The sequence below is a fragment of the Podarcis cretensis genome (assembly GCF_951804945.1).
Source record: "Podarcis cretensis genome assembly, chromosome: 1".
In the NCBI taxonomy this organism is placed as follows: Eukaryota; Metazoa; Chordata; class Lepidosauria; order Squamata; family Lacertidae; genus Podarcis; species Podarcis cretensis.
This window is the reverse complement of record NC_137170.1, coordinates 132346842-132359852: the sequence shown is the minus strand read 5'-3', so window position 1 is coordinate 132359852 and position 13011 is coordinate 132346842. Positions and strand designations below refer to the sequence as shown.

Genomic DNA, 13011 nt, shown 5'->3' with positions numbered 1-13011 from the left:
CATGACCCGAAAGCTGGACGCCGGCTCTCTCGGCCAATAAAGCGTGATGAGCGCCGCAACCCCAGAGTCAGTCACGACTGGACCCAATGGTCAGGGGTCCCTTAGAAACTTGATAAGCTGGGGCTGCCATATTTCAAAAAGTGATTTTTTGTGTGTGCCAAAGTCGTTGAGCACAGTACCAGGAAGCACTTCTAACTGTCTGTATTACCCTAAAGCCTTGAGCCCCTTCTCTCTGTGAATTTTCAAAGTCCTCATGTTTGCTTTTATTAGTGGTTGGAGCCATCTGAAGCACCCCATTGGCTTTTTGTACTTAACATGCAGGGCTTTTTTTCCAACCGGAACTCAGTTCTGGCACCTCTCAGATGGGCGCCATTGCCATTCTAAGAGGGAGGCATTCATAGTGAGTTCTGGCACCTCTTCTTCTAGAAAAACAGCGCTGTTGACATGTACGGCAAACATTTGCTGTATAAAATGTGTATCACAGCTGACCATTCATAAAGAATAAATCATGCCAGAGGCTTAAGGAGCGCAAGTGAGTTATAAGCAGATACTGGAGACAAAAATTTGATCAGCTCACAAATAAAGCTGGAGGGAAGAAAATCAACTAAATGTGAGGATGCAGAAGAAGCAGAGAGTTCGTAACACAAAACCCAGAGAGCATCTGTGCAGTAATCTCCAGTACTTTCTCTACACCCTAGGTAACCAGATGAAACCTAGCACCATGCTCCAAGTGGGAGAACACTGTCTTATGGCCATGCTCATGGCCATGCGCAGATTGCCTACAATACAATACCCCAGAGAAAGGCAGAGAATCAGCTTGATGCTTCTCAGTGGGAGGAACAGTGGGAGGAAATGAAATGCTCGCCCAGAAAGCAGAATAACGGCGAGATTTAGAAACACAAACTCCATGTCTGAAATGCTGAGCGTTTTATACAGCACGCAATCTGAGATGCCCATTCACATAGAACAGACATGTTCAACCGGTTGACCGCGATAGACAGGTAGATCGCGGTGGATCGCGGGATCCTCATTGATCACTGGGGGGGGGGGGGGGGGACGGGACAGGGAAGGAATGTTTTCCCCTCACCCCTCTCTATGTGGCGTCATGTGGGCAGTCATTTGGCACTTGCTGAAGTTGATTGTGGATAGGATGATTACCTATTTCGGTGTGTCCGTGTGTTTGATGTTGATTTTCCAGTTAGCGATGTATGGCATTTCACCTTTATAAAAGTTCAGCAACTCTGGTCCACGGGAGTACAAAGTGGGGGGCGGAGGGGGCGGACTGACCACTCGGGGGGTGACAAGATGGCCCCTGCCTTCCCCCAGCTGTAGAGCAGCAAAGGGCACATGCAGTCCATATGGGCACCGCTTACACGGTGTCCGTACGGGCTGCCACTCTCGCACGGCAACCGTATGGGCTGCTGAGCATGTGCACTCCATATGGGATGCTGCACACATGCAGTGCATACGGGATGCCGCACATGCGCGGTCCATATGGGCTGCCGCACACACACACTCTGTGTGGATTGCCGCTCATGCGGCAGCCCATACGGTTGCTGTGCAAGTGGAAGTCCATACAGCCGGCATGCGCAAGCAGCAGCCCTTATGGACTGCGCATGTGCAACATCCCGTATGGAGTGCGCATGCGTGGCATCCCGTACGGTTTCTGCTCGTGCGCACTCCGTACGGGCTGCCCCGCCCCTCAGCGCCCCACCCTGGGTGCCGGAGAGGGTTCCTCCTCTACTGCTCTGGTCTCTCCTCCCCCCCAAAGCAAAAAAGCTCAACAACTTGGGTCAGTCCTCCCCCCAAAAAAGCTCAACAACCTCTCCTTCTACACCTCACGCACGCTCCTCCTCCCTCCAATGACAATGCGTAGATCACTGCCAGTTTTTTAAAAACTGGGAGTAGATCGCAGTCTCTTGGGAGTCAGACGTGACTGACACAGAAGAACTACTGAGAATTAGAGCAATCAATTCCCCCCCCCTTCCTATTGTAACGTCACTGGGTTCCACTCAAGAGGGTCCCTAACTCTGTGTGTGCGTGCATTTCAGGGTTGCAGAATGGTTGGTGTTACAAAAGGGACACTTCGAATCCTAGCCTTTCTGCAACTGTATAGAACATCGTTTGTAATTGTCAGGGAACTGCCATCAGAGCCAGAGGAGGAGGGAGGGCTCCAGAGGGATGCCGGAGAGCGTCCCAAGAGGGAGAGAGGCAGCCCATCTGCGGGGGAAGGAAATCAGAGTAGCACCAGTGGAGAAGGGGGGCAGATGGGGGAATCGGTGAGGAGGCTCCATGACTCCTTGCCGGAGACCAGCGGGGAGAGCACGGGTCCTCCACTGCCCACACCCTCCCTGCGCGGAAGACTTCCGCGCAGGGAGAGTAGGCGGAGACTTGGCGTCAAAGAACTTCTTTGCTGGAAGAAGGTCAAGAAACGCCCACTGACGGATTCTGCCAGCGATTGAGACAGCCACGGATGGGTGGCTGTCCGGACAGAAAGGGTTCACCCAGGTGACTCAGCCAGGTGTGGCGACGACTTACACACGAGCAACCCCCTAGAACCATTACAGTAATGTTCTTCCAGGATGAAGGGCACACTGATAAAAGGAAGGTACTTAGTGGTAAACATGTAGCCTGAAGACCTGTGTGAAACCAACTCCTTAAGGACACTTCCTATGCAACCTTTTCCTAGATGCGAAAAACATCCATCATCTTTAGCAGACGCTGCCTTTTCCTTTCATGTCAAATTAGAGAAGGCACATTCCTCTCTGAGCTTCCCTGTGCCCTTAGATCTTATAGCAGTGCTTAGCTATGATCCCCTTCTTTTTCTACTGATATATGACACATTATTTTCCATGATGGCAACAAATCCACTGAACACCATCTCAAGAGAAGCGCACAAAAGCTCCGGTCTTACAGACATTTAGACATTTATTATTATTATTTCGCCAAACCATATTTGGCGATATGTAGTTTATCCTATGTAGTTAAACAGCTTGCTTTGTTGTGACTTGGCTTTTTTTTTCTAAAAAAAAAAAAGAAAGTTAGGAAACAAACTTTATCGAAATAATTAAGAGGCCTGTGTTGCAAACGGGCATTCCTGGTTTCGAGTTTAATTGCTGAATAAAGGAAACCAGCAATCAAAGTGGCCTTTTGTCAATAGCAAAAGTGGTTCAATGTGGTTCAGTGGATACTGTGCTTGGCTTGTAGAAGAAAGACTATCAGTTACAATCTGTCTGGGGAAAGCTCTCCTTCCCTGAAGGAGCACCTACTCTGTATGCAAAATGATTCCAGGTTTAATCCCTGACATCTAGATAAACGTCAGGCAATACTTCTATTAGATGTTTACTGCAGAGAACACTGAGCGTGAAGGACCAAGCATCTGAATATTTTCCTAACTCGAGTCGGCGCCAATAAAGAAATAAATATCCATCTAGCATAATATTAATTGATGGAGAGAGAAAAATGTATTTTACCTCAACATGGCACCCAAACCTTTCTTCTTTGTTTTTCGTTCTGGATCTTCATTTTCTTCCTTCTTGTCCTTTCCTTTCGCTTTAGATTTGAGCTTCAGATTTGCTTTTTTATTCTTATCTTTCATTTTTTCTTTTGCCTTCTTGTGTTTCTTCGCCTTGGCTTCCACATCCTCTAACTCAACCTTCATGTGAAGGGCTGATTCAAAGTTACGAGCTTCCTGATCCGAGAGAGAGCTTTTATCAGACGGACCATCTGCAGGAGGAGAAGGATAATCAATAAGGACAAACAAGAGGTGTTTATGATGAACACATGGAAATCGCAGGGTAGTTGTCCATATGCGGTGTCCTATAATATACGTTCACCGCATTAAAAGGGCTGTCAAACATAGCCAGTTAATTTCAGTCAGGCTTGGTTGCAAATTAAGAAAAGACTCATTATGGGTTCTTATTTCCTAGTTATTCCATTTGATAACAGGTAGATAGGGAAACACAGTGTTGGTATGCATTCTAGGCTTGTTGTCCCTTCCCAGTTTTAAAAATACAGTTGTACCTTGGTTTTTGAACAGCCTAGTTCTCGAACGTTTTGGCTCCTGAACGATTGAAGTGACTTTTCCGGTTTTCGAACATTCTTTTGGAAGCCGAACATCCGACGGGGCTTCTGCGGCTTCCAACTGGCTGCAGGAGCTTCCTGCAGCCAATCAGAAGCCACGTTTTGGTTTTCGAACGCTTTGGAAGTCGAACGCTTTATTTCCAAGGTACGACTGTACAGATTTCCAATACCCACAATCACAGATTATTTGAGTGACGGAGAGCATAGCTAAACCTCAAGGTTTGAAGGAGGTATGCATAAATATGGTTTAAATTTTGAAATTTTATGGTTCTTAAGGTAAGACAAGGTTAAAGAAATCAACGGTAAATTGAATAACAGAATATAGTAAAAGTTGGAAAGGATATGTTGAGTTAAACGGGGGGGGGGGAAATAAGAGAGACAGATTGTTAAGACAAATTATTTAAATAAAAATTGTGAAGTATGGGAAGAATTTGCTGAAATAATGAATTAAGATAGAATACAAAAAGGGAGGTGTGAGGAGGTCCAAGAAATAAGTAAATGAAAGGATGTAATTTGGATTTGTATTTTTTTCTTGTTATTCTTTTTTCTGTTCTTTGCTGTTTTGTTGTTGTATTTTTGTTTTTTTTCTGTATTTTTTTTCCTTTTTGAAATTTTGAATAAATATCATTTAAAAATAAATAAATAAACCTCAATATTTATGAGTCCACATTTTGTGTATGCAACCAGACCAAGTTATTTGGCAGCTAGGTGGTCTAAGGAAGAAAGCGCCCCCCCCCTTACTTTGTCCCGTTCCCCACAGGTGAAGAAAGGGAACAAAGGAAAACAAAGAAATATGCATAAAAATCAAAAGTAAATGGGAATATGGGTGGTGTCCAAGGGGAAATGGAGGGGACATATGCATAAACGCTGTGGAAAGCCATCCATTCAGGTTGTGTAAGCTGCTTGGGACATATTGAGCCGCCTGGGTCAGCTGAGGCTGAGGCAACAGGCACCCCCTAAATTACAGCCATGGCTCGAGAGATGCTGTTTATTTATAAGGGTTCTTCACCATATGGTCCAGGGTGGACCAAAGCAATGGAACCCTGTGGAGGCCGGTCTACTAGGACAGGTAGGGCACTGCCAATCCTAAACCCTCAAAGGATGCTTAGGATCACAGCCTCCAGGAACCCCCAGAGTAACATTAGTAGACTCCCTATGCATTGTTAAAAAAGGTAAAGGTAAAGGTACCCCTGCCCGTACGGGCCAGTCTTGACAGACTCTGGGGTTGTGCGCCCATCTCACTTAAGAGGCCAGGGGCCAGCGCTGTCCGGAGACACTTCCTGGTCACGTGGCCAGCGTGACATCGCTGCTCTGGCGAGCCAGAGCCGCACACGGAAACGCCGTTTACCTTCCCGCTGGTAAGCGGTCCCTATTTATCTACTTGCACCCGGAGGTGCTTTCGAACTGCTAGGTTGGCAGGCGCTGGGACCGAGCAGCGGGAGCGCACCCCGCCGCAGGGATTCGAACCGCCGACCTTTCGATCGGCAAGTCCTAGGCGCTGAGGCTTTAACCCACAGCGCCACTTGCAAACCTGTCCTAACCCTTGCACTTCACTACTCTCACGGGTAGAATCTACTTTCCCTACAGAGGAAAGGACAACTCAATTTCACAGGCTCCGCGGCCTGTGAAACTGACTGTACTAAACTGGGCAAAGTCTCCAAAAAATGGAGAAGGGAAGGAAAGATGGAGAGAAGGTGAGGACCTCCCTGCAGACCTTCTTCCCAGGAAAGGCGCCAGAAAGGGGTGTCCTGGCCTGCATCTTCACCAGGCCACCGTCCTCCCACACCAATAGCATGATATGATGGCCTCTGCTGAGGAATTTCCCCCCTCCCCAATTCCACACAGAGGCAGGAACAGCAAGGAACCATCCACCAGCACTGGCCAAGTCACAGCATTTGAATAGCTCTTGGTGGCTGCTGATTGGCTGCAAGTCAGTAGCAGGTTCCTCCCTCTCATGCGCACGTTCTGGTCGATGTTCTGTCTCTGCTTTAGCCTATGCCATAGTTCACTCTGAGGAAATGAGATGAAATCCCATTGCTGGTGAGCAGTAGAGGAAATCAAGTGCTGATTGGAGGAGCATTACTTGTTGCAGAGCCCTTGGGGTGATTCTGTGGCTCCCCAGGAGTCCGGCGCCCACAGGTTGGAAACCACCGACCTAAATGATCTTTTCCACGATCTTGTCAGCTTAGTCAGGACCCACAAGAACGTATACTGGATCTAGGCCTTCGTTCAAAGCTCTTAAGCATTTCAGTTCAAATTGGGAGGAAACAGACACTCTTGTGCACTGAAATGGAAACTTTCTGAAGCAGAAAATAGAAGTAAAGAATACCTTCTGCCATATCTTCAGGTCCATCATAAGATTTGTCAATAGCAGCTCGAAAACTCTCATTGCATCCTCTGCCACGAACCATGTGAGGCCTGGGCCTATAGAAAGGAAGCTCATTCTTTTTCACTTCAGCAACAGCTGTCTGAAGACTCTCTAGGGAGCTTGACTTCTTTAAACCCAGGGTGGGACCAATATCGTTTCCAGAAGACGCTGAAGAAAGAGAGTGAGAAATATTTGACTACTTGGTACACTTTTTTAAACCTTAGATTCTCCAGCTGCACACCTGGAAGTCACTGCTTGTTCTCTAAACTAACCGGGGCTTTTAAATTGAATACATTAGGTTTGTAAAAAAACAAAAACAGGAATGTATGTAACTCACACATAGTACTAGTATTTTGAGCCCTCCAGAGAATCAATCCGAAGGAGCAGGATATAAAAGGAGCTATTTTGCTAAGATGAATGAATACGGATTTTGCAAAGGAAGTCACTCTCCTATTATAATCACAGAAATCCTAACTCCATTAGCCCATTACACTGAGATTTGTTAGCAAATCCCCTTTTACTGCTCAGCCTTTCCCTTTAAGAAAAAGTTTGCATTAATTGCTCTCTGTTAGATAAGTTACACCCTCCATTTTTGGCACAGAGGCACATCAGTCATCAAGCAACTTGGCATTCCCATAGCCAGAAGCCTCAGTGTTGGCTTGTTTGAGCCACCATCGTGTCTCTCAAGACTAGAGCTCCCTGGAAGAGTAGGAGAGAGAGAGAAGATTAAATAGACTGGATGGAATCACAGCACAAGTTGCTAGATGAAAAGACCTATGTCAGAGAAGCTACGGAGCAGGTCTGCACAACATTAACTCAGGGAAGGTAACAGAATATGAGCAAAGTGATGGGGAATTCTCAAAAGGTGCCTTTAAAGCAGTTTATTATTGAGCCCCATCATGTTTCAAGTACAATGGCTCTTTGCCAAGGTGGGTCAAGTTTCTTAAGCCAGCTGAAGCTGACAGCGAAAGCAGGGGTGGGGCGCCGATAACCCACAAAGCCCTGCCAGCTGTGGCCCAAATTTGTGGTGGTGGTGGCCCCCCAAAAGAAGCACGCAGAGGCAATTTTCATTCCCACTGCATCCATTTTCATGCTTAGGAGTTTAACGTCTCTACCCAGCCCAGGACTCAGTGGCATAGGATGTGGGGCACAGGGGCAGTTTCCCCTGCTGCAAAATTGTTAGGGGTGCAAAATCTCAACACTCAATGCTGCCTCAGTACACCTGCATGCTTCCACCACTGGGCTCCGATGATAACGGCTTCTCCATGCAAACCAGGAAGTGACCTCTCCAGACAACGGAACAACTTTTCTTATCTCTGCGGCTGCAATCATCTGGGGGACGCGGACACTGTTAGGCAGTTGAATGCACATGAGTACTTAGTCCATAGCTGTCATCTTACAGATTTGAAAATAAGGGACCAGAAGCCTCAAAAATAAGGAATCAGCAGCCAAAATAAGGGATTTTCCGAACACAGGTCTGTCCAGCTTCTGAGCCAAAGGCAGAAAGCCCAGCCAGCAGCCAAACAAAGCCTCAAGCAGTGGTTCCCACAGCGCAGCAACCCGGCAAAGGGGATGCAGCAAGGAAAACCACTGTCACCTCTCCGCTGGGAAGCGCTGAGCAAAGGCGAGTCCCCAGGCAATGCGGCTGATTTGACTGGCACAAGGCATGCAAGCTCCACCCCCCAGTCGTTCTTAGACTCCTTATTGGGTGAGCAACGCAGCCAAGCAACACAGTTGGAGCCTCCCTCCTCCCTGGGAGGGAGGGAGAGGAGCTGCTTTCTTTGAAACCCGGGAAATTTAAGGGACATCATCAATAAGGGACAGCAGCGGGACACAGCGCTGGGATAAGGGACTTTCCTGCCAAATAAAGGACAGTTGACAGCTATGACTCAGTCCGTTTCCCACCCTCTGTGTGGCCCCGGGACAACCCACGCTACGCCACTGCCAACGCTACAATGGGAACAAAAACCACCCTCTAACCTTCAGATCAAGAGTTGAAACAAATGTTCTTTTGTCTGTACCTCTGTACTGGCTGCTAACAAAAAAAAAAAAAAAAAAGAATTCTGGGAATGTATAATTATTTCTCAAGAGTAATGTTTTCTTTTTAGCATATGGATGAAAATTAGCAAACCTGTGAATCCTTGCAAAGTTTTTAATAACTCAGCTCTAAGCTATGCCTGCCAAACATGGCACTATGCTATCAAATTATCAGCATGGTCTCCATGAATTAAACATAAATATTTCTAGCAAGATACTGATTAATACGCATTTCATTGCACTTCATGAGACAGCATTTTTTAAAAAATAAATTAATAAAGAGGAGCAGTAGGCATTCTTTCTTCCCTGCCAGTCCCTTTTGCACAAGAGCTGCATAGCCCACAGTGGAACTACAGCAGGAACCCATTTTGTAGGAATTTCTTGCTTCTGTAGTGGTTGTTCATGAGTGGTGATTTTCCGAGAACACTTTCACACAAAGTGGATTGCTTTGATTGCTCATCCAGACAACTTCATAATTACTGTCATATTCTCAGACCACAGAAATTCCTACTATTTTCTGAAGAATAGGAATGAAGAGTAGCGAAACTTGCATAGGTGCCTTTAGAACTACTGTTGCCTTTAGAACTACGGTTCCACCCTTCTTCAAGGGCAGAGATTTGACCTGGGCAGGTGAACCAAACACAGCTTAACACACACTTACTATAACCACTTGTACTGGTCACTGTTTTAGCACAATATTTTTAAATTAACCTTTTAATTAGTGCTAAACCACTTTTCAGCTACACTTTATATATATGTGTGTGTGTGTGTGTGTGTGTGTGTGTGTATCCAGTTAGCAAATGAAATGAAAGTGGTGAAATGCGAAGAAGAAGAAGAAGAAGAAGAAGAAGAAGAAGAAGAAGAAGAAGAAAAAGAAGAAGAAGAAGAAATGGCTGGGGGAAAAGTCCTCTACCCCCCTCTGTCATTTAAAACATACAAATAATTTGTGTTATAGTGTTACAGTGGTACCACGGGTTACATACGCTTCAGGTTACATACGCTTCAGGATACAGACTCCGCTAACCCAGAAATATTACCTCGGGTTAAGAACTTTGCTTCAGGATGAGAACAGAAATCGTGCTCTGGCGGCGGCAGCAGAAGGCCCCATTAGCTAAAGTGGTGCTTCAGGTTAAGAACAGTTTCAGGTTAAGAACGGACCTCCGGAACAAATTAAGTACTTAACCTGAGGTACCATTGTATGTATGAAACAAATGATAATGATACAAATGGTGATTAATAAAATGGCAGGAACCACAAGAGGTACAGAGTTTACCTTCAAGTGGCTGCTTGTGTGAATCAAACCTGTATCAAGCAATACTGGGGTGGAAATGTAGATTATCTAAAATAAAAGTGATTAACTGAACCAGGAAAGGGAGGGGTGGGTAAGCATTGCCACTAGATGATGAGAGATCAGCAACACACAAAGCAATTTAGCATTGCTGTTCTCTGGGGAATATGACATCTAGTGTACAATGGTGTACAAGAGGGAGGGAGGGAGGGAGGGAGAGAGAGAGAGGGAGGGAGGGAGGGAGGAAGAGAGGAACCAGTGTAAAGGGGAACCTGGTTGCTAGGTCACAAAGTGCAAGCTTCCTTTGTTCATTAATTGCCATTGTGGAGACTACCATTATTGCCAAATTAGCAACTGCTGAAATGGATTCTGAGCGCTGCCTTGCTTGCAACATAAAGGTGCTTAAAATTATTCAAGGCATAAGCATCAGTGAGAAGTAGAGCAGGGCACATTTGAGGCTTGGAAGGAACAGCAGAAAAGAGGGGCATAATCACTGAAGAAGAAACAGATAAAGTAAAAGCTTTTCTGATCAGCAGAGGAAAAAGCCAGGCTGCTTTTCCGCGAGAAAACAGCTTTGATTGCTTGCTTTCGACAGGAAAATCACAGCACAGCTCAAAATATAAGATTCTCTTGCAGGCTTAATCTGAGCTGGGATTGAGCCTCAAGATCTGCTTTCAGTGTTCATGCTCATCCTTGAGAGGGATTTTTTTGAGATATATAAGGATAATAAGGAGAGTGTCTCTGAACATGTGCAATGTCTTTTTCCAGAATGTAACATTATTATTATTTAGGCTAAAGTAAACTAGCGTGATTGATAAGACGATAATGAAACACCACTGAAAACACTACTCATGTACACAATGTCTGTGGCCGTGTGTGGTTAAGATGACGAGACCTCATGAGAAATAGAGGAAGGAGAAACAAATAATTCTCCTTACAGGTACTATTATCTAGGGATGATGAGACTTGTAGTCCAGAAACAGCTGGAGACCCCAGTTTGGGAAATGCTGATGTAGAACATTGGCATCAGGGAGAAGACTAGGCTGCAGAGCTCCAGTTTTATAATTTTAGGCTTAATGATCTTATCTGTAGACCCCAGTGGGTATCGTTTCACATACTTCTTCAAACTGGAAAGCCAGCCCCGCTGCGTTTGGGGGTCCTCCTGTCCATTGTGCTGACAAGGAGCTCTCAACTTCTCCACCAGAGTCTTGCCTGGACCACATCACTGCTAAGCTAGGCAAGCTACTTTTCTGCGTGGAATTTGTATTTCACCTTATTCTTTGAATGGAGGGGCATTCAGTGATGTGAGCTCCCACTTGCAGCCTTAAGCAGTGCACCCCAGATTATCACCTGATCTCCTCTGCTTTGAAAAACCATGCCTCAGAGTCCACAGGAGCTGGTGGCAAGAATGAGAATTAAGATGGCCTGCCCTACTTCTATGTTCCAGAAACCTTCTCGGATCCACCCCAAGCTATCTCATCGGAAGCAACCTGAGATGTCTTCAGAGTTTGGTATTTAAGCAGAGACATGCTGTTTCATTGTGTACATCTAGGAGGACCCAGCTGAGACCATGTTTTTACTACCAGCTTAAAGATGCTGATAAATGTTTTAAAAGCACATCATGCTATTCCCAACTCCAAGTAGAGTATGGGCTTTGGGGTGATGTATGGACGCAGGTGGCGCTGTGGGTTAAAGCCTCAGCGCCTAGGGCTTGCCGATCGAAAGGTCGGTGGTTTGAATCCCTGCGGCGGGGTGCGCTCCCGCTGCTCGGTCCCAGCGCCTGCCAACCTAGCAGTTCGAAAGCACCTCCGGGTGCAAGTAGATAAATAGGGACCGCTTACCAGCGGGAAGGTAAACGGCGTTTCCGTGTGCGGCTCTGGCTCTGGCTCTGGCTCTGGCCAGAGCAGCGATGTCACGCTGGCCACGTGACCCGGAAGTGTCTCCAGACAGCGCTGGCCCCAGGCCTCTTAAGTGAGATGGGCGCACAACCCCAGAGTCTGTCAAGACTGGCCCGTACGGGCAGGGGTACCTTTACCTTTACCTTTATGGTCTAATCTCCCAGTAGTGATGCATGGAAGTGAGAGCTGGACCATAAAGAAATCACCAAAGAATTGATGCTTTTGAATTCTGGTGCTGGAGGAGACTCTTGAGAGTCCCATGGACTGCAAGAAGATCAAACCTATCCATTCTGAAGGAAATCAGCCCTGAGTGCTCACTGGAAGGGCAGATCCTGAAGCTGAGGCTCCTATACTTTGGCCACCTCATGAGAAGAGAAGACTCCCTGGAAAAGACCCTGATGTTGGGAAAGATGGAGGGCACAAGGAGACGGGGACGACAGAGGATGAGATGGTTGGACAGTGTTTTTGAAGCTAGCAGCATGAGTTTGACCAAACTGCGGGAGGCAGTGGAAGACAGGAGTGCCTGGCGTGCTCTGGTCCATGGGGTCACAAAGAGTCGGACACGACTAAACAACTAAACAACAGCAACATGGTCTCATCTGAAGGCACATGTAGCTCACACCTTGGTGAAGCTAAGCAGGCCTAAGGCTTGTCTGAGCCTGGGTGGGTGAACAGCTGGGACTCACATGTATGCTGGCTTAAGTTCCAAGGCTGAAGAACAATGGGATATAAATTTAGGAAAATAAATAAATAAATAAATAAATAAATAAATAAATAAAGCAACCATTACAGTACATGAAGCAAGAAAAAGCCTACTCAGGTTGTCTTTGCACATGACTGGATCTTTCCCTGATTAATCTGGTTGGTGGTGTTCATTGCAAACGCTTTGGCACTACGGAATGGGTTATATTAAGACGAATGGAGAGCAAATGCGAAATATCTTCTACATCTATCAAGTGAACTTGTGAAGGCAGAACAAAGACATGTGGCATTAAAATATGGCGTATAGATTGTTGCCATGTGTTCACAGTGACACTTGGGAGACATTTTATATTCCTATGAAATAAATGTAATTTTTGCCTTTGAAAATGCAACTCAAGGATAATTATTTATTTATTGAATTTATCATTCTCGCTGCACTAATATGGGCAGATGGCTGTGATCAGGTATCCCTGGTTTATCAATTCTGTCTGACACATCCTTGGATTTCACAGCTAGCTCAGACAGGGTACAAATAGGATGGAACAACTCAATGTAATTGCCGCAAAAATGTAGAAGGACTACTTGATTGACACAGCCACAAAACACTCCAAATGTTGTCCAGCCACCACATCCTA

The 13011-nt window shown here is 46.0% G+C and overlaps 1 protein-coding gene across 2 annotated transcripts in view; it reads right to left on the bottom strand.

Moving 5' to 3' along the window:
* Positions 1-13011, bottom strand: part of PARD3B (par-3 family cell polarity regulator beta) — a 652714-nt gene that overhangs the window by 296170 nt on the left and 343533 nt on the right. For both annotated transcript variants that reach the window (XM_079976360.1, XM_079976361.1), the window contains 2 exons: positions 6413-6619; positions 3474-3726 (listed from right to left, as the gene is read on the bottom strand). In XM_079976360.1, the coding sequence (XP_079832486.1) occupies positions 3474-3726; positions 6413-6619 (460 nt within the window). The remainder of the gene's footprint in view (positions 1-3473; positions 3727-6412; positions 6620-13011) is intronic.